The sequence below is a fragment of the Haliotis asinina genome, chromosome 12 (assembly GCF_037392515.1).
Source record: "Haliotis asinina isolate JCU_RB_2024 chromosome 12, JCU_Hal_asi_v2, whole genome shotgun sequence".
Classification (NCBI taxonomy): domain Eukaryota; kingdom Metazoa; phylum Mollusca; class Gastropoda; order Lepetellida; family Haliotidae; genus Haliotis; species Haliotis asinina.
Genome location: NC_090291.1, coordinates 38,421,789 through 38,449,737, shown reverse-complemented (window position 1 = coordinate 38,449,737; position 27,949 = coordinate 38,421,789). Strand labels below are relative to the sequence as shown.

Sequence of the window (27,949 nt, the reverse complement as noted above, 5' to 3'; positions counted from 1 at the left end):
TACAGTATTGTATGTGGGTGTTAATGTATGGGCTTTTCATTGATGCTATCAACCAAAACAATAGGTTTACATGATGAATATCAACATTTTTATTTGTCTTCGTTTTTTAAACAAACGTATACAGCAATATCAAAATCGTTACACAAATCTTTCAATCAACATCAGCATAGCGCGAGAACAAAGGTTTGACGTCATCGACAGTGTTACTGTCATGATTTGCGAAGAAACAGTAAAGGTCTGCCTTTGTTTTTTAGTGTAAATCAAACATTTCATCTTCAAGCACTGAAGTAGCACAAATGTATCAACACATTAATACAGTGGAAGCTGTCAAAACCGGCATCAGTCCAATAGGACAAGCTGTAAACAACGGCATAAAATCTCACCCCCGTTCGTGGCTAGTACATTTATCATCAGCTCTACAATCCGGCATGTTTTCTAAACCGGATTCTCTCTTCAGTGCCGATGAGTGTTGGTTTGGACAGCTTCTACTGTATACCACTGAGCATGACCGTTGATCATTTCTCGTTTAAAGTGACTGCATACAAGACGACTGAAACACATCCTTCATTCCAGACAATGGAAATCAGGTAGCTCGTCGCTGATCTTCTCATATTTAAGTTTCATACTTGAATATCAATAATTCAAAAATGCAATTAACCTGCATAAACATAACGAATGATAGCACTCGTGTGGAACAACTGACATCATGAAGACATTCTGAAAATATATGCGAAGAGCATCAGCATAGTGAGCAAGTATTATTGTATGCCGTTTTTGCAATAGTCCAGTCGTATCACGGTTGACACCACCACATATGGGGTTCCATCTAAGGGCTTAGATGGTCTGTTGTTTAACGTCGTTCTCAGCAATGTTTCAGCAATATTCCAGCTATATGGCGGTCCATTTCGGGAAAATACAGTGTCATCGATCCGTTGACTTTCATCACACTTTGCTTCACCACAGCCAAACACAATACAAGTTGTCAGGCTCTCCTTGTAAACTTGAGTTAAACGGGAGCAGCGCTGATGGTTATCAGCCAGGTCGTAGAATGATATCACTTGAAACAATATATCCAAAGACAGCAAACCGATCTAAGCCAGACTTGCAATTCGTCACGTCACCGACATTAACATCGACGCTTTCATCGCCCCTTGACGACCTTGACCTGGATTTACTTGCCGCCGGATATCCGGTCTTGGAGTTGAAGTACACAGTGCATCAGCGAAATCTGAAAAGTCATCAATGTCCTCTTTAGGGGCTGGTCTGTAGGCGTCGCTGTCGCTGGTGTGTTCAGTCTCGGTGGAGGGATCGCTGCTGGACACGCCGCTTTGAAGGGGCTCTGAACCTGTGGATGATGTACTTAGTGAAATAAACAATACAAGTACACATGTCCTCAAAACTCCGCGTTAAGTTGCCCTTCTTACTTGTTTGTGTTGCGTTCTTGCTAGAAACTTGGCAAATAATGAGCATAACACTAAACTGTATGATCTCTTGGGACTGTTTCATAGATGCTGTTGATGCATCCCTCCTTTCGTTGATAAGAACGTCACATATCAGATCTTCTATCTGTTATTTATTGAGATACGCATTGTCCCAACTACGATTGGCGACAAATCATAAAATATTTCCATCAATCTCTTCTTGCTCACTTCATATCCCTCCAAACGCCAATACATTTATCACATCGAAAATGAACTCTGAATGTGATCGAAAACAGAGAAGTGGGTTCCGCTATCTTGTGTTTTAATACCTAAAGCAACAATTACTACCCATCAAAAGTTTAGATTATCATGTACCACTCACTATATATTATACATGTAAGCATGCATGCATGTATGCACCCACACACACATACACGCGATTACATCGAAAATGAATTTATCCACTACCTTGAGGAACCAACTGCTAATTTTATGCAGATGAAATGCACAAGGCACGAGGATCATGCATCAAGTTGCTAAAAGAGGATGTGCAAATATCGTGCACGTGACCACCTGCGTTTTGGTGTAAAGTCTTGTTAAGAATTTGCCAATTTTCGCTGATTTCTATCATAACAATGATCGTGTCAACGTTACGTATTTGTTTTGCAATACATTAGATCATGTGTAAACAGTACCTTTAAACAGAATGGAACATTGTTGCAAAATCTAGTTTAGAACAGTTGACTGAAGTAAGTGGCTACATTTACACTGGTGAGTCCATTCGTAACTACTCGGGTCATTCCGGAAAGCAGGTTACAGAAAGAAGCGAGTAGTTACGAATGTGGTGAGTCTAAACTTTCGATGGGTACTATGTGTTACATATCCCATCCGGGATTCGAATCCATACTTTCAGAGTCAGGCGCCTAATGGCCAGCACACAAAGTCAGCCATCTCACCCATTCGCGAATCGGTTACGTGTCTGTAGTCTGAAGGTGTCGGACTCAACCTATCAATGTGACCAGAATCGGTAGAAAGTGTAAACCCAAATGTAACATAAAACATTCGACCACTTTCTACATGGCATGCTTCTCAGTTACCGTTTCCATAGTTACCTGACATACAGCCACATACCTGACTCCCGATGCAGGGCCCGCAGTCGCCGTCGTCTGAGGAACACCAGCACTATTATGACGACGAGGGTGACGAGGATAATGGCGATGCACACGCCGGCTATTACCGAGGTTGGGGGACTGGCATCATTATCGGATGCGGGAGGTGATTCTGGAATAGGAGTTGCAGTGGAAACTGGGATTCGTGGAAAAGAGGACATCGCCCTCGTTTTCAACAAGAGCGAGTGAATATAGGTTCACACCGCTTTTAGCAATATTTCCGCAATATCACGGCGAGGGACTCCAGGAATGGTCTTCAAACATCAACCATATGCGGCATAGAACCCGGGTTTTAGACTTTATCCACTAAGCTACCTCCACAGTCTCGGGAGTCTGAATGTACACTATCAGAATGTTTGTTCTTTGAGAGGCATTTTAGAAGCAGTAAAGATGAAGTAATGTCAAGTTTTAAGTCAACTTTATTGCAATAACTGTGGTGTTTCGTCATAGGTAGAAACACCGTTATCAAGGAAGGAACACGGCTTTCCTCCATCAGAATGTTTATCTGTCAAACAATGGGACGACTAAACAAAATTTGACATAAAGACCCCTGCCGGAGATTCCTTTCACTTTTGCTTGATGCTGAATATGATTATACTCACTAACTCACTGGTGTAAAAAGCCGTGAAGGTCAAGTTTGCAACTGGTCTTCAATGACCAAAGCTTGTCGTAAGAGGCGACTAACAGGATCCGATGGTCAGGCTCGCTGATGTGGATGACATGTCATCGTATCCCAGTGGCGTAGATCGATGCTCATGATGTTGATCACTGGATTGTCTAGTTCAGACTCAATTATTTACAGACGTCAGCCATATAGCTGGATTATTGCTGAGTGCGGCGTAAAACTAAACTCTCTCACTTCTGAGCGCGCCGTTGAACAATAAATAAACAAACACTGATGTAAGACAACTTACTGCATATACTTTCATCCTCGCCGTTGCTGCAGTCTAAGTTGCCGTCACAGAGTAGACTCGGGTGAAGACAACGGCCGTCAAGACACTGGAACTCCTCAAGGTCACACGCTGGGGAAGAGTGAGTGAGTGTGCTTTATATCAACAAATACTGTACCGAAACCTTGCATTTAAACGATGACCCATGTTCAAATTGACAAGTCACTCCTTCTTCAGGAATATACCCACATATTCCCTGTTCTTACCTCTGTGTGGATGGGTGGGTTTTGCTTTGAACAGAGTGTATTTAATAAATGAATGGCATGTCGACATCAGTGGTAAGGAGTGAGTGAGTTGAGTTTTCCGCCGCTCTCAGCAATATTCCAGCTATATAGCGGCGGTCTGTAAATAATCGAGTCTGGACCAGACAATCCAGTGATCAACAACATGAGCATCGATCTGCGCAATTGGGAACCGATGACATGTGTCAACCAAGTCAGCGAGCCTGACCACCCGATCCCGTTAGTCGCCTCTTACTCAGTGGTAAGGAAAGCATGTAGTGAGGCACATTTTAGACATAACATATTCTATAGTACGGATTCTAGTACATGTACTTTTTGTGAGGTTAGCACATACTGTCGTTTACTGAGAATAAGTAATCCCAAATATAACGTGTTTCTTTTGCGGTTTGAGTGGGTGAGTTTAGTTTTACGCCGCACTCAACAGTATTCCAACTATATGAGGGTGATCTGTAAATAATCGAGTCTGGACCAGACAACCCAGTGATCAACAGCAGGAGTATACGATATCATGTGTCAACCAAACCAGCGAGTCTGACCACCTGATCCCGTTTTTCACCTTTTACAACAAGTTCAGTTCTACTCAGGATCTTCGCCGGTATTGAATTAAGTAACCCCATTCACAGGGCAAATGGGGAATTCTGTATAATTTAGGATTCTGATACGTGTAAAGGGTTGTTACTCGGCAGACTATATACTCGAACTGCAGCTATTTAGACGTTTGGGGATTAGTCGCATGCTAGGTTGGACAGGATAGACGTTTAACCACAACTGACAACGGTAACATTCATCATCAACAGGTGCCCCCCGCACGGCATACATGGGCTTTCCATACAGGCGTACTCACTCTACCGTGACATTGACCACCTACTCTAATTGAAAACGTCCTCTAGTATTATTTTCCTCTCGAGCACTGAACCTACTTATTCGGACGTACCAAGCAACCCCAACCCCTAGACTATTTCAGTCAAGGTTATTTCAAGTGCGGTCGTTGCGATTAATATTTTCTTTATGCAAGTGGGTCGAGGGCACACCTGATGCAGTGACTTTAATATTTCTCGTTACTGAACGCTCACTTTACATCTTCTACAGACCCCAAAACTTACGACAGTCTCGGTCGACTGGCACACAGATCTGGTTGTCACACAGCTTGTACTGGTCAGGATTGTCATGGCAATACCGTAACTGGCGGACCACGCGGGACAACGCCGCCATCTTGAAATCGGCCAAGTCAAGTTTGTTGTGGCCTGAAATCAGATATGACATTACTCCTTCTGTGAACATTCCGTAAGAAGCTACACCACAGTTACCAATAATTCAGGTAATCCACGAGGGTTTGTAAATAACGCAATGGAGCCTTGGTCAGACAGACCAGCACCTGGGAGTATGAGAGGTGGTGTGCTCATTCAAAAACACGCAAAATAAGCTAGTGAATGTTGGTTAATGGAAACAGAATTTCATCATCTTAATGATGAGCGATGGAGGGAGTTGAGTTTTACGCATCACAGTGGGGAGGCACCGGAAATGGGCTTCAAACGCTGTACCCATCGAACGCAGTTAGCTCGATTGTCCCACGTGCAGCAGATACTTTTAGCGAGGATGTAGGCCATATTGACACGGAGGCACAAGTCAGAGGTATCTTCAATATATTTCAGTTGCCTCACAGCAAGTATAGATTACCTCACAGCAAGTATAGGCTGCCTCAAAGCAAGTATAGGTTGCCCCACAGCAAGTATAGGCTGCCCCACAGCAAGTATAGGCTGCCCCACAGCAAGTATAGGTTACCTCACAACAAGTATAGCTAGTCTAAAGGGAGCTATACTTAACATGAAATGTATGTATGGTACTTAGTGATTTACGTGCTTTGTTTTTGGCTGATATGAGAAACATCACCGAAATATCTCGACAGGAGCACCAGGAACTTGTTTCACCCATTGTGAAATGGAACCCGGGTCTTTGTCGTCACAAGTGAATGCTTTACCCACTGAGCCACCCCACCGCCTATGTACACAATAAGGCCAATGTTACCTGTGTCGGATTCTATAGGACGGGTATGGTACAGCAACCCGGGTCAAAGCCAGTAGTGTCAACACTTAAAGAGGTGATAAGCGCCAGTGTTTTGCAGGGAGAGCGTTGTAAAGGCATTGACATATAACTGATATAAGTATACCACTTGTGAATGTATATTGGATTCATTGTGGTTTGATCTAGTTTATCTAGTTGTTCAGTGTATATGTGGGTCGACCTACACATGATATTAAATCAGTTGATGGGGCAGATATTGCCAGCTCATTCCATTCTTCGGTAGTATATACTTGTTGTACCAGTCGAACTTGCATACAAAGACGCATATACAGCGTTGATTTATTGATGTCAGTGGTCTAGCTCATTAACCAGTATGTTGGAGCGATAACCTCTGACTACATGTCAACTAGCATCTCGTCACTTTTCCATCATTCTGTCATAGGAATGGGTGGGAGAACGAGGCGGTTTGAGTGAGTGAGTTTAGTTTTACGCCCCATTCAGCAATAATATAGTCATATGGCGGCGACCTGTAAATAATCGAGTCTGGACCAGACAATCCAGTGACCAACAACATGAGCATCTGCGCAGTTTGGAACCGATGACATGTGTCAACCAAGACAGCGAGCCTGACCACCCGATCCCCTTTTGTTTCAGGTATACCTACCCTTTTGATTACATTTACGAATAAACAGCATTGTTATAGTTGTGATACATCTAGGGACAACCGGGAAGGACATAGACACACTGTAGTAGGACGGTGGGTGGCCTTGTGGTGAAAGCGTTCGCTCGATTCCCCACATGGGTACAATGTGTGAAGCCCATTTCCGGTATCACTGGCCTTGATATCACCGGACTATTGTCAAAAGCGACGTAAAACCATACTGAGTCACCTCAGACGTATGACAGTGAAGTGACAGGAGGCAAAACTCACTCTATGCATGAAAACTCAGGGCAACACAGTACCCCCAAAGAGCTATATAAAAAGAATGGCGATTTTAAACTTCCAACTGTCAACTTTCCTCACTCAGTATGACTCATCCACTCACCGTCGCAGTCACATACACTCTGTCACTCTGGCTAAATCCTTCACTTCACGCACTCTCATGCTTAAGTGTAAACTTGGTCTCGTCGCAATATTTCTGAAATAGTGTAACTGTGAAGATAGATTTTAACTCACTCACACACTCAAGTGTAATATTCACTCACTCACTCACTCACTCACTAACACACACATACACACTCAACTGTAGTCCACCTCAGCGCTTATGAGTTCCGTTTGGGGGTTCAGGTTTGTTGCTATTAGGCGTTCGGCCAATACATATCACTAACGTGACCCTCATTTCAATACCGACCCATTTACCGATATATAAGACAACGCACCCAGGTTCTTCTGTAAAGTAAGTAGATCAAAGGACGGACACGGTCAATCTCAGTATTTGTCACCAACTTGACAGAAGCGGGATCTATGTTAGCCAAATTAAATTGGACATGCACAGGCCACGGGCTCGTGTGTAAGCTTGAAATGGTTTGGAGATAAAATAAAACAATGTCAGTGTCTGCTAATTGGGTAAATATATTTGATCTGGACGTTGATTCTCAGACCCCGTCTATATACATTTCTATCGTGGATGTCAATGAATTCCTGAAAGTTCCCATCTATGATCATTCTTCTGTGCTTGAGGCTTTCCACTAAGCTCTCTAACTTTAGGTATGTTGAGACGTATTTGATGACGGAAGAAAACGTCATCCATTTCACACTGCTGTGTCATCATGTTCGAATTGTTTCATATGCAAGTTGACCTGATATGTTTAAAACGTGTGTCTCTATCCATCTGGCAGAATACTGCACGCTTTCTCGCGTGAATGTCGTGATGTACTTTCACCACTTGATAATGTTATATACCTGTTTTCCCTCTATTGTAATAGTTCCAGGATTGGTGGCATTTAAATCAAGGTACGATGTAAAAAATGATATAGTTAAGCTTCACCTTCAATATTATGTACAATTTGGGGCAATATGTTCGCACGAAGACAAACGGACCACAAACTCTCGGCGGTAGGGTAGTCAAATGGTTAAAGCGGTCACTAGTCACATCGAAGACCCGGGTTCGATTCCTCATGGGCACAGTGTGTAAGGCTCCTTTCTGGTGTCCCCCGCCGTGATATTGCTGGAAAATTGCTGAAAGAGGCGTAAAAATAAACTCACTCACCACGCACTCTTACCTCAAGTACAGGGCCTGCTGGTTGGTGAAGCTCTACTCCAGCATGGAGACTGTCTGAAAAGGAAGACTGGAACTTCAGAAAAAAAAACAGCTGTAACATTCAATCCATGCGAGTCAGGATACAAAATCTATTAAAGTTAATGTTTCGAGTTCAGAACGACAAGGTTCCACATCTGCGAACAACGTATTCTACCCTGTCAAGAAATATGAAAATTTCAAAGCTGTCGCCAAGATTAGTCAATGGGTTTATGTGATCTGCGATATGTTTAAAACAGCATGAGCGATACATGAATATTAATGTAGAGACCAGACTGTCATCATTGACACGGCCGACGACAAGAATAGTCCTGGATCTCAGTCTGTGACTTTATCATAAACGCCGCGCCTCGTAATATTTCAAGTTGATATTTTAGGTACTATATGTATATCCCCAGGGTATACATAGCGCATAACTATTTAAATCCAGTCGCTCTGTTCACTTTATAAAATATATTTTACTGGAGTCGTTCTAGTAAAGGTACAAGGACGCAGACGTTAGGTGTCAAAATGTTCTCGTGACTGTAACAAGGAAATATCACAATGAATGTGTTTTACGACCTGAGGATTTATGACGACAAAGACAGTGGGTTGTGGAAGAATAGAAATAAGCTATTTCTATGCTCCCCACGAAAAGAATATTGGGGTTCGAACCCAGGTCTTCGCTCTGACAAATTAACACTTTGACTAGGCAAACCCGCCGCCTCACAGTAGGGCAGATAGAGTTCTTATCGTGCCATACATATGTGAGTCTCTTGTACAACATACAGGGCGTGATTAAGTTTGAGTTAACGCAGAACCGTGTTCATGAAGGAGTGCGTTTCTGCGAATTTCGTTATTTTCGACCGAACTTTGTGACAGAAGTATGTGAAGTGAGTGAATATTGTTGTTCGCCGTGACTCTAAAGGATTTGATAATTCAAGTCACTGAGGAACTGAATAGTCACTCGCACGTTATCAGTCATATTAGGTTAAAACGAGATGACATTTTACACAATCTAGGATTCAAATATGGTTCCATTGGTTCGGGAGATTTGCAGTATATACCTGTCCGTGTCCTGACCCAAGTATGTAATACGTCACATTAACTCACAACAGCGAGAACTGTTGGGTAGCCTCGTGGTTAAAGCGATCGCTCGGCACGACAAAGACCCGGGATTGATTCCCTACGTGAGCGAAATGTGTGAGGCCCATTGCTGGAATATTGCTAAAAGCGGCGTAAAACCACACTCACTCACAACGTGGATATCCATGCCTAACAACAAGACAACGTGTGAAGGTGTTGTCATAGATTATATACCTTCGTGCGTCCGATGAGAGTGAGTGAGCTTGGTTTTAAGCCGGTTTTAGCAATATTCCATCAGTATCACAACAGGGGACATCACAAATGGTACACTCATTGTACCTATGAGGGGAAACGAACCCGGGACTTCGGCGTGACGCTTTAACTACTAGGCTACCCCAGCACCCCGCGACCGATGACAAAATATCGATGATGAAATCCATGTACGGAAGCGGTATTTGATAATTATAGTGTTGTCGTAAAACTTTATCGTAAATACCTGTATCCAGGCAGCTCAGGCCTAGACAGGTAGTGGCTATTATAGTACGTGTTTCGGACACTCAAGCATGACTGCCTTTTAAATCTCGTCAATTCGTCTGCATTCCTCACATAAACAATCCTCACCTCTTCTGGCTCGTCAATAATTAAATACGACACAGACAAAGTGTACAAACGCTTGGGCTTAAGGTCTTGTGAAATATAAACAAAATGCTCATTACGTATTTGCTCATTTTAGAGCTATGGTGTAACCAGCCGAAGAGAGAGGGCGCAAGGAGAGAGAGAGAGGGGGGGGGGGGGAGGGAGAGAGGGTGCGATTATAGAATATGTACGCCACCTTATTTTTTGACTATTTTACCAATAATCCTTTCCTCTAATAGTCAGGTTAGGATTTTAGAGATATGGGTAGGTTAGGTTTCGGCCTGGGTGGCGAACACATCCAATAACAGCTCCGGAGAGAGAAATGTGAGAGGGGACAGGAGGGGTGGAGAATGGAGAGGGAGAGCGACGAGAGAGAGATTGAGAGGTAGAGAGACAGGTGGGGGGGAGAGAGAGGAAGAGGATACATCGACAAGAGAGAAAATAAGAGGGAGAGAGTGTGCAACAAGAGAGGGAATGAGAGGGGGAGGGCGACAAGATAGTGAATGACAGGGATGGAGCGGCAAGAGGGAGAGAGAGCGACGAGGGAAAGCGAGAGGAAGAGCGACAAGAGAGAAAATGAGGAGAGAGGGGGAGGGGTGGGTCAAAGGGAGAGCGACGTGAGAGAGAATGAGAGGGAGAGAGACAGGAGAAGAAGGACCAGTCTACCTACCTGCCCCAGTGAACTCAACATACGCCCAAGATCTGTGTCACTTCTGAAATTCAGCGGTTTAACCCATTCTACAAACATTCACTTACGTCAAACCTACATCCCACTGCTCACACTGAGCGATCTGTCATAGTTGCATCCATTTACTCCGGACCGAGTCTAATTGTATGAGACAATGAATGAATCCCTGAGATTTATTACTCCCTGAAACATGACACCAGGGTTTGACATGACTAACCTATACAAACAGCCATACATGCCTTGAATACCTTACACCTGTTCAGCTGCAGATTGTTCTGACCGTGGAACACCTTTAATTGTGGTTGTCACCACGGGTAGGGTGATTACAAATATAAAACACAATGCAAATGCTGATTAATGTCAGATAACTGCCTTTAAAAAGTTGAAGATCATATTTCTATTGACGATAACGATCAGTAATAACACTGAGTGCGTTTCTTACCTCACATTGTTTAGACTTCCCGTGTATGTTGATGTCAACGTTGTATCAAACACAGCCGAGGGTACACGGGGACCGCGTGCGCATAGAACTCCCAGACCCAACAATGCAAGCCATTCACAAAAATCCACCTTTAAGCATGCCTTCAACTTGAATAACACACGTCATTCCACGCTCTGATAACTTCTCATTGTCGCGATCAATCATCAGAGGGAGATAACTCTAATTAGAGGAAAACATCTAGATTAAGATATTTCACGCACGATAAAACACGACCACTTCACGTTTCCCTAAATGATGTTTTTATACAAAGGGAGGTAACTTGTGAGGTGAATTTGAGATCTTTACCTGAACCTGTCCACTGTCTCAGGTTTGGATTCACTTGCTCTCGTTTCTGTCAGTGGCTGGTCAGATATGAATTACAGACCAACTGTGGCTTACCTGTGGTTGCCAACACCTTTACTTGCCTATGAATGATATATGTGTGTTTTCAGCGGTTATGTCTCTACTTTGTGTGATTGTGCTATCTACATCCATTATTTGTTTACGGGCCCTTCATCTTACAACATTTCAAGGACTACTGTGTAGCTATCATACATGCATTAGGGCGGATAACATCCAAAATAGGCCGTACCGGTCACTTTGTGACCCAAGCGCCAGAATCGGCATGATTGCTCACTACAGTTTCATTCACCTGATGAAGAAGTAAGAATATTCTTCGAAACGTCGCGACTCTTCACAATAAAGAAGTTGTCATCCATAAACAAAATCGTGCCTTTATGTGTATCACTTCTAAATGTCATTCAAAGACTCTACAGTTTCCCTGTTCAGAACATAACGTTGGCCACTCATAAATCCAAGATGTAACATACATTTTGTACATAATGATACATGTGATACATAATGATACAAGTGATACATAATGATACAAGTGATATATAATGATACAAGTGATACATAATGATACAAGTGATACATAATGATACAAGTGATACATAATCATACATGTGATACATAATGATACAAGTGATACATCATGATACAAGTGATACATAATGATACAAGTGATACATAATGATACACATGATACATAATGATACAAGTGATACATAAAGATACAAGTGATACACAATGATGTAAGCATGCACCTCTACTGCCGGAGGACGAGGTCGGATTGTAAATAATGTGTATATATTATAAAATTCAGTTCATTAAGTCTTGAAAATAAACGCTGTACACATAACCCAGTCTGATATTATTGTCTCACAACGTCTTGAGGACGCAATGTTCCTGCAACCTCACTTCAGGGAGAATCCAGACATGGCTTTCACAAAATTTACATTTCCATGGATCGAAGCCATGTCTTCGGCCTGACAAGTGGTTGGGATTACCACTCGACGAGTTCGCCGCCCACCTAGTGCCCGAGATCCAAGACAAGTGTCAAGCACTTGCTAACATATATACCTAGCTTGAATATATTCAGTTGTCTAGTTTTAGTGACGGGCCGCCCACTCACATTCCGTGAGGGAATATGTTCCCATTACACGAGAAACTGCCTACTCAGAAAAGCAAGCTGTTTGACAGGAGTCTGCTGATATTGCACATTCGACAAGTATGGTAACTGTCGCTCACAACATGTGGTAGATCAGCGGTTGAAGCGTTCGCTCGTCATGCCGTTGGTCCGGGTTTGTTTCCCTACGTCGGTACAAAGTGCCAATCCATCTCTGGTGTTCCCCAAATAACTTTGCTGGAATATTGCCACAGACAGCGTAAAACTCAACTCACTCGTAAGGTGACATGTCATGGCGCTTGTTAAAAATTAATGTTTGGAAGCCAAAGGTCAGGATAAAACTTTCTAAATACAACCTGTTGTCCTAGCCCTATCACCCTGGGCATGGTTTCACAAAACTCTCGTAAGCCTAAAGTCCCCATGTTAAAATATGGGAGATACGATTGCTACGAAGAAAGTTACGAGATATCTCCTTACGAAAGCTTTGTGAAAAGGGACCCTGGTCTGATGCATTGACTGTGTAGCTTGTGTGACTTTTAAAATGATATTCATATGTGTAAATATATTTCATATCAAATTGAATTAGCAGGTAATCCAACATACATGCACCTCTAATTTGCGCAGCACATAAGTGTTCTCTGGGAGCCTAGTGGTTAAAGTGTTCGCTTATCCCTTCGAAAACCTGGTTCGATTCCCCATATGGGTATGGTGTATGCAGCTCATTTTCAGCGATTTAACCATAGTCCCTCACTCACTCTCTCAGTATCATAATGTTGTTACTACGTACGAAACATGAGGCATATAACCTTTTATAACCTTTATGCTCGTCTCGATTAACTGTTGCCTCAGTAACCGATCACAACCACCTGTCTGATGAGTGAGCATAGAAATCTACTGAACTCATATTTATAGTGAAGTAATGTGTCATTTCGGAGACGGATGAATGGCTAGGAATAATACAGCATGGTGTTGGGCAATCAATGAGACCCACCAACCAGCTGACGCAGTTCCCGGTGGTTCAGTGAACACGTTGTTGTGTGTGATATGAACTAGCCCTAGAGTATGTGAATCAGGGTACATGTAGTGGGTTGTGTGTATATGTTTTATTGTTGAGAAGTAATCGCGGTTATATATGATATCTTGTTTATACCATGAACTTGATATGGGAGCTGGTTCAAAGATATACGGATAGGGATAGCTGTATACACGTGTAATCTACACCGGTTGAATGAGTGAGGGAGTATGGTTTTACGCCGCTTTTAGCAATATTCCAGCAATATCACGACAAGGGACAGCAGAAATGGGCTTCATGCATTGTACCCCGGAATCAAACCTGGTTCTTAGACGAGACGAGCGAAAGGTTGAACCGGTTAAATAATATGGAAAGGGAAAATATTTATACGTATAAATAGTGACGAGATAAAAAAGAAAGTACCTTTAAACTAAACCGATACAATGATGCCCATACATATAATATTACCCGTGGAAAGGAAACAAAACATTAGTTCCACTCTACATATGTATATGTATTTGACCGTATTTTGTACCTAGCTGGTCTGGTCATAGCAGTGACTGCAGCAGCAGGAGTAGTAGTAGTAGTAGTAGTAGTAGTAGTAGTAGTAGTAGTAGTAGTAGTAGTAGTAGTAGAAGTAGTAGTAGTAGTAGTAATAGTAGTAGTAGTAGGAGGAGGAGGAGTGGGAGGAGCAGCAATTGTTGTTGTTGTGGTGGTGGTGGTGGTGGTTGTAGCAGCGGCAGTTTTCTGAAACTGATCAGTTTGACGGACCCCAAGCTTTAGGATGCTGGGAAACTCTTACCGATATTGTTTCTATTACTAGAGTAACTGTAGAAAGTGTTTAAAGGTTCAAGTCTATTTTACCTTGTGCAGAGTACACATATCCTCCCGGAATCTCCACGTGCTCCGCTGTCCTTGTGCCACGGCTTGTCGGGAGTAACTAGCAACAGGTGGCTAGAATATTGATGACAAGCCACGCGTGTAGCTTCAGACACGCGAGTAGCCAGCCTGCGTTCCAGAACTTCGTGCATATTTATAGTGTGGCAGGACCCTGTTCCACACGTATCACTACTCAGCTCTACAAGCTTATAGTGTCCTTGCACTAAAAGTTATGAGGTGGTTGAAAATCGAGAGAATTCCATATGACTTTATCTGGCACCACTTGTTAGTATGTTTAAGTGAGTTTTACGCCGCCTTGGGCAATATTTCGGCAATATCAAGGTGGGGAGCACTAGAAACGGGTTTCACACATCGTACCCATCGAACCCGAGCTTCGGCATGTCGAGCGAACGCTTTAACCTATCGGCTAACCTACGGTTCCCTTTGGTGTTAAAATTATGCTTACTTTTACTTTGGTAAATGCAATTATCAAATAGAAATATCAAGATAAACAGTTCGTAATGTTTTTTTATGACACCTTTCAATTTATTTTTAAATATCATATTGTTCAAATTTGGACAGGAAACAATCTGGTAACATTTACAACAACAAAAAAAACCCCTATTCATTGAATATTCTTCAAGAAATTATCATTTAAGTGTTATGAGAACTGTTAGTTTGAATATTAGAGAAATATATCATAGGTATTTGCAGTGTCAACCTGTTGAACTAGCACGTACCTTCCTAAATACTAGATGTTTCGAAGAAGAATGCTAAGTGTACTGGAATTCAAACAAAAATGAGAGTGAAAGAATACTTTTTCAGAGCTTTTTTCCAGATCTTCAGCAAGACACAAAGAATAATTACCTCGACTTCCTACAGACCTTGAGCTTATCTTTATACAATGAGACCATGTTCACTCTCGACCCGCTCTTTCGGGAAGACGAGCAAACTATTTAACCGCTTGACTGACATAAATATGAGGATGTGTGCATTTGTTTGGCAAACATTTCATACAATGATTTACTGTGTGAACCACATTTAAGATCAGATATAACACACCCAACAGGACTGGACAAGGGCGGTGTAGGATCAAGAGCTATTATCTGAAGCGTCGCACTTCACTCTGCTGGGTTGGGTTGCGCCCCTTTGTTGATGTGCCAGATTATTTTTGGTCATGGGTTAGAAATCCGTAATCATGCTTCTAAACTTGTTGCCATCAGAGTCGTGTTCGTGAAATTTACCAAACTGATTAGCCTATCTCACAGTCCCTGGCCCATATTATTTTCTCTACAACTAAGCCCTCCCTGCAGTGTCAAAGCCCTAAATGAAGCAAGTCTAGATTTCCCCAGGTTCTGAATCTCTTCAACCGTGGACTCATTTTCAGTCGGTTTATTTAAAACAAACAAAATCATATATTCAGAGACTAAGCGTAAGTCAACAAACAAACGTCTATGATTTTCACGGATTCGGGCGTTACGCCAACATCAAACAGCCTCGTCTGACTATGATTAAAATGCGACTTAAATTTTAAATTCACTCACAATGACTTCCGTAGAAAAAGGACAATCAAACTAGCAAAGCACTTCACATGAAGTTTTGATTAGTCACCCAAGGAGAGATAAATACGAGTGAACACTGCGCACTGGGACTGTAACGCTTTCGGCGGATAATGCATTTTCGAACGTCAAATGTTTTCTGACTGCGGGTTCCGTCACAATAGCATGTGACTATTAGAGGAATGTTTAACAACTGTTCATCCTATTATCGAAAATAACAACAAAAACCCATAAAAGGACGATAACAGTTTTCAGTAATTCAGTTAAAGGTGTTCAGGCGATCAAAGAACGAATAAACTCTATTTATTTTTTTAACTGTTTTAACCATTACATATGAAAGACTTGTTAGTCTTAAGCGGAACACCAAACTTGTTCTTTAAAAACGTATGGTTAATTCATACCAAGCGATTAAAAGTTGCCTAAAAGCCGTCTGCTTCAACGAAGCTACTGACAGGTTACGTAACTCTGTCGCCAGAGACCTGCAGTGACGTCATGAGGAACGATTTTCAGTTAGTTGTATAGAAAATGTGTTGAAAGCTCGTCATTTTGATGATCTCTCGACGTCAACTAAGACCTGCCGAACTGTTGTGTTGTCGTCAATTGCTCCTTGGCGTCAGATGATGATATCACTATGCACAGATTTCCACCAGAAAATCGGAAAATTCATGGTAAATGAGTTGTTTGCGAGCGTTGTGGAAGCCTGTAGTATATACTGAATCGGGTGGTTCGACCCCTACCACGCTTCCAGGATTGAAAATGCTACTGAGATTTGTTTTCATCGAGTTATAAAATCAAGTCTACTTACTACACATTGCTGGCCAAAAGGATTTTGCATGAACATAACGGTTTCTTCCACGGGAGCGAGGTTGTGGTAGAAGTGACAATCAATAATGTTGTAGGTGATATTAAATTGACCCCCGCCTCGCTTCCAAGAGTGAAATTGTTATACGGTTACAAGCAATGTCATGCAAAATCTTATTGTCCATCAATCAAATACATATACTACTATCAGTAGAAAGTAATTTTGATTTTGTAAGCCGATGAAAACAAACTTAAATAGCATCTATCCTCAGCCATTTTTTAAAATCGTGAAGTTAAGTCCGTTAGAATTATTGACATTATGGTTTGTTTTCATCAAGTGAGAAAATCAAAACTACTTTCTACTTGTAGATAAATATGAATTTGAATCAAGGTCAACGGATTTTGCATGACACAACATAACTACTTCTTCCATGGAAGCGAGATGGGGTCGAAGTGACAATACTGTGCGATAAATTTCTTCAGTTGCTTAATTCACTTGGATTATCTATGTTCACTCATCAGTATGCAGACACTAGTCAATGTACGCCTTTTTATTTGGTCTTATAATCCTAATTACTTTATAATCATATTTGTATGCATTTTGAAACTTAATAAATAGAAGCGATCTGATACTTATAGTGAATTATAACAGGAATGTAACATATAGACATTTGATAGTTTGCCACGTTGAATCATAATTCGCACGCACGCCCTAATGTATGTTGTATGTATCATTACTCTTCACGACGAAAACAATGATTCTGTTGAATGTTACGACAACTTAATAAAAACACAGTGCAAATATCAAAATTAAAACAAATGAGAGTTACAGGAGCAATGCCAGGCTATTACCTTGTTCGAGGAATGTATCTATCAATATTCACAAAAACGAGTGATATGCCATTCATCTGAAGATTTTCCAAGTGATGTGCCTTTTAACAGTCGTTTCGGGTATTTCACATTGGTGTATAGTCTCTCTGGTGACCCAAGACAGCACGTCTGGCAACTAATTGCACAATGTCCGTCATTCTTGTAAAAACGTAATTTAGTTAGCCAATAACGAGCAATCAATCAATGCATTGGCGGTTAATCCTTTGAAAGAAGGGTGTTGTTTTTACACAGACACAGACACGGACACGACAGAGTGTATTCAGTATAGATTAGTAAATGTACATACACAAACACTACCTTCTGACAAATCCGCATAAAAGTAATTAATCAATTAATCAGCGTGTTATCGGTTAATGCTTTGATCAATCCGGACACAAGAAATGCCAAATGGGGACCTTTGTAATGTAGGTGGCGTTACCACTAAATATACCTGTTATAAATTCTTTAACTGAGCATCAAGTGAATGATGACATATAACGTGTAGGTTTAAACCACCTACCATGGATTACAACCTAGTGACAAGTGATTTTGACAGAATCGTCTATGAAAACAAGCTGTAACTCGGAAACTAGGCAAAGCAGGTTTAAAACTAAATGATAGTAGATTGTGAGAACATATAGCTTTCATTTTTCACAACAGCTGTCGCGTTTGTGCAAACGTGTTAGCGAAATATTTTACCCCCTGAAATGTTGATGGATGTATATACCTCATACTACGTCACGGAGACACGTCGCTCTGATTTGCTGAAATTTCGTTCGCGGTTGAGAATTATGAACTGTTTTCAAAAATGTTGATTTAAGGTAATTCAAGATCGAAATGAGTCGTTTTAATGACGGTGTTTCTTTTACAAAGATGCTTATGAGTGATTTATGTATTTGCACCACCTGGAGTATATGTGATCTTTAAAAAACGCGTTTACTGTCTGATTACATGAACAACTGTAAATTATCTCACTAAGACTTTGAAACAACCTCCTGTCCTTCTGCAAAACAACCAGATGTAACGATAGTAAACACTGGCTCCCGAAAACATATAATACTTCTACAATACGTTAGCAAAGCACCAGTTATTGAGTAGTGTTTTGCTGTAAGTCTTTGGCGGGGTTGGATCATATACATCCTCAAATCAAAGTGCATCAGTAGGAAAGCATTTGGACTTGGTGTAATTATTACGCATTCGATTGGTTATTTCCACAAAGCCTGTGTACACATTTAAACTGATTCCGCCGTTTGCATCGTTAGGGATAGTGTATCGTCTGCCTCAAAGTCCCTGAACCACATTATCTAATTCCTCTACTGCCTAGCCTAGAGCCGCGATGCAGTCATGTCTTACGGCTTACGGCTATTTACTGCTTTGCCCTCCCGGTCTGCAATGGTCAGTCCTTGATAAATGAAGCAAGTCCCAATCACAGGTTCATTTCCCATCTTACTGGGATTTCTTTTTATTTGGTACTACCAGAATTACAGATGTTCGGAGACAAAATCCAGATCCTCGTCATAGCTTTCATACTTGGACAACTTCTTGACTGGAGTTATCTTTCCTGAGCTCCCGTTCCGGACGCAGGGGTCGCCGCATTACTTCCGGGTACAATTGTCACGCTACGAACATCTGTGACTGGCTTCAAGATGCCGGTAAGTCATGTATTTGTTGTCACTCAGTCGTTTGGGTTATATATTGTACTGTGTGATGTTCTTGCCGAGGCAATGCAACCCACCCATTAAAACAAACACCTCCAAGAAAGAAAGGGATTCCACTGAATGACCAATGGCGCTGACAGACGATCAAAATGTAGACAATATGTTATAACAATTGTACCTCGTAGCTCCCAATCTTAAGCTTCTTTTGGCATTTCGTCTGTGTTTTGTCAATTATTTGTATCTAGACATTGATGTTAAACAGTTGCTTTGCTGGAGAAGAACATGGAAATATTGTTTTTGCCTGTTTTTGCACATGTGGATAATGAATAATGTTCAAATGTAGAATAGCAGCAATCTGTCAACATTGTGAAAGGCTCTATATACTTAAGTCTTAACCAGGGGTGTAATGAGTATGTATTGCATCCATATGTGTGCGATATTCCAAATATCAAACGACTATAGGCATCAACCGTTGACACGTTTCTTATTTATTAGAAAAAATCGTCAGAGTGTAGTTCACCTACATTACATGCAATCATTTAATTTCAGCCCAAAGGAAAACAGGGGACGAAAGGACAGAAGCAAATTGACGAAGAAAATAAAACAGCACTGAAGTTTTATCTTATGATAATTGGAGGTGTAAATGTAAGTGTTGTTCCAGTCTAAGTAAACTTAGCCTCAGTACTTTTCGTTACAGTCCACTACTGAGTCTAATAAAACCTTATGGGAGGTCGCATCAGGTAACCTATGAGATTGACCAATTAGAACACAGCATGCCAAATTGCGAAAGTGCGCATTCGCACATAACTTTTGAAGTTTTTATGTGGAAAAGGTTCGTACCTGACCGATTCCGATTGCTATTTAGCGTACGCTTGCTTCCGGGTGATGCACACGGTGTACGTACAACCATGACAACGGTGAGTAAATAGTCGCTGAAAATAGTGTTTTGGGCAATATTCAAGGATGTCAGCGTCAGCTTGTGAAAATATAATGTAATGGTAACCATGTCAACAGAAACCCCAAAGCGTATTTACTGCAGGTCAAATAACTGTGTTATATGCAGATTTTTGTTTGTGGAGAGATCTGTCAGTGACCTGAATATTTTGAAAGTCCCTCAGATCCCTAAATAGTAGCCGTTGTCTGATTGGTTAAATCTATTTAATCGTCTCGCATTTGATTGGGCGGTCATCGTTCCCTCAAAGGTTACCTGACGTGACCTTCTACAAGGTTTTGTTAGACTCAGTGGTGGAGTGTAACGAAATACACTGATACTAAGTTTACTTAGACTGAGTGTTGTTCTGTACTGGCTGCTGAACAGTTATCGCCATATCTCAACAGTATTTATAAAAATACTCTGTCATTCATTAAGTTAATGAAACAAAATTAATTAGGATACTTATTTCAGTATTCACCAATTTGTCCAGCCCACAATTCACTGTTCATCGTGTCTTTATGTAACATGCATAAGGGAATCATGGCAGTACAAATAAATGTTTTCTCACAACTAGCTGTTATCACTGTTTCAGAATCTTTCTTGTCTTTTGTGAAAGAACATTTACCTATATATAACATCCGTCAAATATTTGATTGAATGACTTGTTGATTGTTTATGTTTGATAGAAATGAAACAATTAATGACTTTGTGAACTTGAACTTGCTATTATATATATACGAGGGGATGTCAATAAGTTTTGAGCCATGAGCATTTTCATACCCATGTGTCGCAGCCTATGGTATGACATTGAACCTTGGGGTGTAGCTGATGTGATATATAAGTTTTGGTATCCTACTCCCAGAAGTTATTGAACAGCTCACATTGACAGAAAGAGACCCCCCTCATGGCAGTGAAAATGAATAAAATTGAGTATAGAGCAGTAATTACGTTTTTGGTTCTTGAAGGAAACTCGGCGAAGAACATTAAAGAAAGGCTTTCAGCAGTTTATGGGAAGTTCCCTTCATCTGCTACCATCAAACAATGGGTCAGTGAATTTAAGCATGGTAGAGAGAGTCTGGAAGATGACCCCCATCCAGGTCGCCCAACAACAAGTACTAGTCAGGAAAACATTGACAGAGTGCATAGACTTGTGCTGAAAAATCGTCGAATCACACGTCACGAGTTAGAGGAGACCACACGCATTTCACACAGATCCATCGAGACAATTCTTCATGAACATCTCGTCATGTCTAAGGTGTGCACAAGATGGGTGCCAAGAATGCTTACAGATGAAATGAAGCAAACAAGGGTCACCATAAGCAACTCCATGCTAACCAGATACAAGAAGAATCCAGAAGATTTTCACTTTAGGCTAGTAACCTGTGATGAAACCTGGATCCACCAACATGATCCTGAGAGCAAACAAGAATCCATGGAATGGAAACATGTCACTTCTCCTAGGACCAAAAAGTTCAAAGCCTCCATATCAGTGCAGAAGGTAATGGCGACAGTCTTCTGGGATAGCAAAGGTATCATCTACATAGATTACTTACCAAAAGGAAGAACAATGAATGGGGAATATTACGCTAACTTGTTGAGGCAAGTGCGACAGTCAATCAAGGAGGAGCGCAGGGGCAAGATCAGACGTGGTATTCTTCTACATCAAGACAATGCTCCAGTACACACTTCTCGTTTTGCAGCCGCTGCTGTCCAGGAATGCAGGTACAAAATCTTGCTGCATCACCCCTACTCTCCAGACCTGGCACCAAGTGATTACCATCTGTTCCAAAATCTCAAGAAACACTTGCGTGGTCGTAGATTTCAGGATGATAATGAGCTTATTGCTGCTACTGAGGCTTGGTTTGAGGACCAAAATGGCGCCTTCTACAGAGATAGCATCAGCACCTGGCAGAAAAGATGCAGCAAGTGTCTTGATTCACAAGGGGACAATGTTGAAAAATAAATGTGGTTCATACCAATATTTTGTGTTTTTCTATGCAAGGCTCAAAACTTATTGACATCCCCTCGTATATCATCTGACATCCACCCAAAAAAAGGTTTTCAAGATTTACAGGGTTCATCAATTTTATTATTTTTTTTCCCCTTTTGCTACTCATCTTGAAGAATTTTCGTTTGCTGTCCTTTTTGTTGTCAAGTACCGGGAGAAAAATACTGGAATTGTAATACTGTTGTATTGACAGTAAGTGTTCAGCAGCCAGTATGTACCTGTCCAGTATGTCATTTTCAAGAATCAGGTGATTTTATGGGTTCAAGTTTTAAATCATATGATCACTTTGTAATGACTTGTCTGTGTACAGTCTTGTGTATTCTGAAAGTAAGGTAAATAATATATAGCATGAAAATTGGACTATATTATGTTAAAATAACTAATGTTATTTTTTATGACTTTTTAATGTATACTTTATAAATTCATGTATCTTTGCATCACTGAATCATGTTTAATCATACTTTTCAGGTGTTTTATATCCTTGTCCAGTTTCTGTTTTTCTGGGACCAGTTTACAACAGGACCAATTGTAAGTCATGACAGTGATAATGCCTAATTGTTTTAAGCCAAATTTTGTACTGTGTTTATGTCTAGTTATAACTATTTGATTTTTCATTTTACATTCATACTAATCTTAGTCATGTCATTCAGTAACTTGAAGTTGAATAACTATCAATGACTGTAGCAAATTTGTCGCATTATTTTCATGAAGGACACGTGTGTGTGTCTGCGGCATACACATCTTTTGAGACTGCATGGGGGTGGTGGGGTAGTCTAGTGGTTACAGTGTTCACCTATCACACCAAAGACTTGGGTTAGATTTCCCACATAGGTACAATGAGTTAAGGCCATTTCTGGTGTCCTTGTCGTAATATTCTTGGAATATTGCTAAAAACGGTGTTAAACCGAAATCGTTCAATGACATACTCAAGAAACAACATGATGAGTGCAACTGTTGCTGTGATTGTCAGCCAAGCTGCACATCAACACCACAATTTATTAATTTCCTATGGCAGTGACTAATTGTCAGTGTGAGTTGAAAGATGCTGATGAATGTTTCCCTATTTGATACTGATATAAACATGGGTGAAATCCTGAAAATGTTATATTGTCGCATGTCTCCACTGCAGTCATGTCAAGTTACTGTCCACTGATTGGTGAATATTATAGCTGAAGGCTAAAACATATAATATACATGTAGAGTTTTTAAGTGTTTTTGATGATGGTTTATATTCGTTTGAGAGTCATTAAGTGTTTTTAATGATGGTTTATTTTGGTTGACAGGTGATGTTTGTCCTGGCACTAGGTGTTCACTTTGCTAGTTACCAGTTTATGGGGTCAATAGCTTCCCGGAATCTGGATCTAAACATGGAGTCAGGCATGGCTGAGTATGTAACTTCTGGTGGGAATTTGACCTGTGACGATCCGGGGTAGAATAGGTCTTCAGCAACCCATGCATGCCATGAAAGGCAACTATGCTTGTCGTAAGACGTGACTAATGGGATCGGGTGGTTGGGCGTGCTGACCTGGTTGACACAAGTCATCGGTTTACACTAACACAGATCTCTGCTCATGCTGTTGATCACTGGATTGTCTCAATTATGGTCAGACCACCTCCATATAGCTGGAACTGAGGGATAATGGTATTTTTATGACTGATATCTTATCAGTGTGTCAATAAATAAATAAATAAATTGCTATTGATGATTTCAAACTTTACGTATACTATTTTTGTCCAGTATTTTTGAATACCAATGCTGACAGGAAGACTTGTACAGCGACTTGGTCAGTGTTATGTTCCACTGTTTGCTGGGACCCAGAAAACCTCACAATTCACAAATTGCCTTATATGAACAGTGCATTTTGAAACTTGCTTCACTGTTTAATGCAATGCTACAAGGCCCTTAGTTCAGACAGTCTAAACTAAATGTTTGCAAATTAACTCATTAAACTACTTAGTGCTGATTAAATACCTGCCTTACCTTGTTTTTTTTTTATCAGACAATCACAGCTGATGTCTTGATGAATGTTCCAAAGCATTCACATGACTTCCCCTCATTACATCAGGGAGTCACGATGAGTTCTAAATGTTTATTCTTTTGGGAAAATACTTACCTTCTGTAGTGTTTTGTACTCTCTCTACATTATCTGAACACATTAAGAGACATAATTTTGATATGTTTCTGTAAAGTCAAAATCTTTTGTGCACGTTTATTAATACTGTTCTGATGATTGTTTCAGGCATTCTAAGGACCTGTTGATTCTAACAGCTATAGTACAGACACTGTCTCTTATATCAAACTATTTCTGGATTTTATGGTTGCTGGTGAGTGTTGTTTTAGTGTTCAAATGGTTGTACAACACATATTTGCAGAACATTGTTGGTAGATATGCCTGAATAAGAATTAGAATTGTCTTGAAAATGACATGAGGACCGTTCATGACATTTGAAATCAGTAAATTCTTATGAAGGCCATTTCTGGTGCCAAAGACCATGACACTGGTGGAGTATTGCTAAAAGTGACACAAAACTCACTCGCTTATCATGCTTGTACCATGATGGGAGAGCAGATCAGTGGCTCAGTCCCCAATGTCTGAATAGCGACTAACAGGATTGGGTGGTCTTGCACGCTGATTTGGTTTACCCCTTATCAGTTCCCAATTACACAGGTTGATGCTCATGCTGTTGATCACTGGATTGTCTGGTCCAGACTCTATTATTTACAGACTGCTGCCATGTAGCTGCAATATTGCTTAGTGCGCCGTAAAACTAAACTCACTCACTCATTCACTCAGATGTAGAAATGAATAATGTTCAAATGTAGAATGACAGCAGTCTGTAAACACTGGGAATTGGGTGGTCAGGCACTCTGACTTGGTTTACACATGTCATCGGTTCCCAATTACACAGGTCAATACTCATGCTGTTGATCACTGGATTGTCTGGTCCAGACTCTATTATTTACAGACTGTCACCATATAACTGGCATAGTGTAGAGTGTGGCGTATAACTAAATTCACTCACTCCCCAGCTGCTTTATGCCAGAACACTCCAAGATGCTACTTGTGGTCGCCTTACCTTGCTCTCAGCATTAAGCATGTCAGGCTCGCTGACTTGGTTGACACTCACCATCAGGTCCCATTTGTGGAGATTGATGCTCATGCTGTTGATCACTGGATTGACCTGTCTTTACTCCATTAATTACAGACCGCTGCCATATACCTGGAACATTTCTGAGTTGGGTGTGAAACAGCAGTCAGTCAGCCACACACATGTCCATGCATGTTATTTATAGGTTTCATAATCTTGAAGTCACTTTAAAAGCATTTCAGCTGACCTCTAACCCAGCTTTGCCTTATTTGAATGTTTCTTTACTCATTCCAGGCTCCTGGACGAGCATTCTACATGTTGTGGGTAAATATTTTGTCTCCCTGGTTTTTTGAGGCCCCTCCAGAAGTTGATGAGAAGAAGCAGAAAAAGATGGAGAGGAAAATGAAGAGACACCATTAATGATGTTGCCAGCATAATTGTATTTATACCATTCCTTTATCACATGTTCTACCACTCATGATTCACAAGCCACCCTTGTACATTGTCCGATTGTCAGTTTGCATCTTAATGAAATGTTATGAATAAATGGTTTTAAATGAGAAGATCTTGACATTTTTTTATAAATTGAGACGTAAAGATGTCCATGCCTACATCTGTGTGACAATGAATATTTCCAGGCCATCATGATACTGTCATTTCCATCCATGTACCAGAAATGATAGACTGAAGTTTTTTTCCATGATTATACATGATTTTGAAGTACAATTTTTTGCAGTCTAAGTTAATTTAGTCTCAGTGTTATTTGTTACACTCCACCACTGAGACTCGGTTGTGGAGTATAACGAAAAGTACTGAGGCTAAGTTTACTTAAATTGATTTTTTTGTGGATAACAACTTCTTTGTTATTATATATGATGCGACATTTTAGTGTGGATTTTTTTACCGCTGTCTTGCTTGACAACAGTATAAGAATCCGCACCAAAACATCACGTCATACAATAATAAAGAGGTTGTTATCCATAAAGAATTGTACTTTATTATTGCTCACCAACGTCTAAAATGCCAATAAAGCCGATCATGATTTTGATAGAAACAAACAATTCCTTTTAAATTGAAGGTGTCCCACTGATTTTTAACATTCAGAACCTAAACCAGAGGAGATCTAGACTTGCTACATTTAGGACTTCAGCATTGTAGGGAGGGATAACCGGATGGAAAATTTATGCAGTTCAAGGACTGTGAGACAGACTTTAAGTCACAGCTCCAGTGTAAGAACCCAAGTTCTGCACAACTGAAAAATTACACAAACGTTTTCAGCATTAAGATCAGCATGAGACTGGTGCTGTGATAAACACCCTCAAACCAAGTATGTCGAAATGTTCTGATATTGAAAAGAGACCTCTTTCCTTTACGTGTATTAAAAACAATTTGGACATTCCCCTCATTACTGTGTTGACTGTATTTATACATCGGCATTGCTGTATAACGTTGTGGTTCAGGCGTGCGTGTACGCGATATTACTTTCAAGGGAGGTAACTATGGAAACCACAGCTCATTCAGTAGCTTCTCACTGGTTGTGTTCGCAGACAGACGCATGTTGCGACATAACACAGAGGGACACGACGAAATAACCCAGCGAAGAATGACGGCGGGAATTGATACGCAACCATGTAATACAATTCACTGGTGACTCACAGGTTGTGTGATACAGACAGTAATGGTTGAATTCAAACTTCCAAATAAGCGGGATCGAAGGTCTCGTATGCGATCCTACTTTGAGTCACGTTCCGTTCCACCAAGCTATAACCGCCTGGCCGAAATGAAGCAAGTCTTGATTTTCCCAGGTTCCGAATATCCCACCTCACTGGGGCGCCTCGTTAATGTATATGGAGTTAGTTATGGGTAATATTACAATCAAAACCATATGTACTAAACGCTTTTTTAACTAAACACTTTTAAATCAAAGACCACGGCAAGCACAACAGCTCTCATCATCTCTCGCCCCGCGTTTAGCGCGAAGCTGGGGATATAGTAATAGGCTCCGTCCGTGCGTACAGACTGGAATATCTTAAGAACCGTTAACTAGATTCTTTTTGTACCTGGTATCTAACTTTATCACAGTAAAAGAAACGTCTCAGTCAGGTTTGGTGACCTTGACCTTCATCTCAAGGTCACAAGGGGACTTAGGCATTCTACCTTGTCTGTGAGATATCTCAAGAACCGTTCTCTGGATTGTCTTCATATTCAACACAAAGTGTTATCGAGGGAAGGTGCGGGGCCCAGTCGATATTGGTGACCTTCAGTGAATTTTCAAGGTCACGGCGACACTTTGACGATTTCAGCATGTAAACTGAATGTTAAGCTTGTCAGCGAGATATTTCAAGAACCGTTCAGTGGATTGTCTTCATATTCAACACCAAGCTTTATCCAGGGAATGTACCGTTCCCGGTCGATTTGGATAACCTTCCGTTAATTTTCAAGGTCGTCCGCACATACATACGGATTGGAATATCTTAAGAACTGTTAAGTAGATTCTTTTCATATTTAGTATCAAGGTTTATCACAGTAAAACAACGGCCTCAATCAGGTTTGGTGACCTTGACCATCATCTCAATGTCACAAGGGGACTTTAGCGTTTTACCTTGTCAGCGAGATTTCTCAAGAACCGTTTATTGGATTTTCTTCATATTCAACACCAAGCTTTATCTAGGGAAGCTGCAGGGCCCAGTCGATTTTAGTGACCTTCAGTTAATTTTCAAGGTCACGACGACGACCTT

General features: G+C 40.9%; 2 protein-coding genes across 6 annotated transcripts; one reads left to right on the top strand and one right to left on the bottom strand.

Annotated features, from left to right (window-relative positions):
- Positions 1-65: 65 nt before the first annotated feature.
- Positions 66-14,350, bottom strand: LOC137258019 (uncharacterized). Of its 5 annotated transcripts, none has more exons than XM_067795553.1 (6): positions 14,277-14,350; positions 8,028-8,080; positions 4,886-5,026; positions 3,505-3,612; positions 2,553-2,702; positions 66-1,345 (listed from the first exon to the last, which is right to left on the bottom strand). In XM_067795553.1, exons 3-6 carry the CDS (start codon positions 4,992-4,994, stop codon positions 1,113-1,115), a joined length of 600 nt encoding a protein of 199 aa, XP_067651654.1. In that variant the 5' UTR covers positions 4,995-5,026; positions 8,028-8,080; positions 14,277-14,350; the 3' UTR covers positions 66-1,112. The 5 variants fall into 5 exon arrangements, with proteins under 5 accessions (XP_067651654.1, XP_067651652.1, XP_067651655.1 ...); XM_067795551.1 differs by lacking the exon at positions 14,277-14,350 and adding an exon at positions 10,894-11,046; XM_067795554.1 differs by lacking the exon at positions 14,277-14,350 and adding an exon at positions 10,894-11,029 and having other exon boundaries at positions 8,015-8,080.
- A 4,762-nt stretch (positions 14,351-19,112) lies between these two features.
- LOC137257980 (transmembrane protein 208-like) lies at positions 19,113-25,774 on the top strand. The gene is made up of 6 exons (XM_067795505.1): positions 19,113-19,173; positions 19,729-19,824; positions 22,590-22,649; positions 23,405-23,508; positions 24,362-24,446; positions 25,506-25,774. The coding sequence occupies exons 1-6, from the start codon at positions 19,168-19,170 to the stop codon at positions 25,629-25,631; spliced, it is 477 nt and encodes a 158-aa protein (XP_067651606.1). The 5' UTR covers positions 19,113-19,167; the 3' UTR covers positions 25,632-25,774.
- The last annotated feature ends 2,175 nt before the right edge of the window (positions 25,775-27,949 follow it).

Bases quoted from the DNA above. Each gene is read 5' to 3' on its own strand.
- LOC137258019 (XM_067795553.1), bottom strand. From the start codon at position 4,994: ATGGCGGCGTTGTCCCGCGTGGTCCGCCAGTTACGGTATTGCCATGAC. The intron at 3,613-4,885 runs GTAAGTTTTGGG...ACTCTTCCCCAG, and splicing joins GCCAGTCGACCGAGACTGTC to CGTGTGACCTTGAGGAGTTC. The intron at 1,346-2,552 runs GTATGTGGCTGT...CATCATCCACAG, and splicing joins GGCCCTGCATCGGGAGTCAG to GTTCAGAGCCCCTTCAAAGC.
- LOC137257980 (XM_067795505.1), top strand. The intron at 23,509-24,361 runs GTATGTAACTTC...TGATTGTTTCAG, and splicing joins ATGGAGTCAGGCATGGCTGA to GCATTCTAAGGACCTGTTGA. The intron at 24,447-25,505 runs GTGAGTGTTGTT...TACTCATTCCAG, and splicing joins TCTGGATTTTATGGTTGCTG to GCTCCTGGACGAGCATTCTA.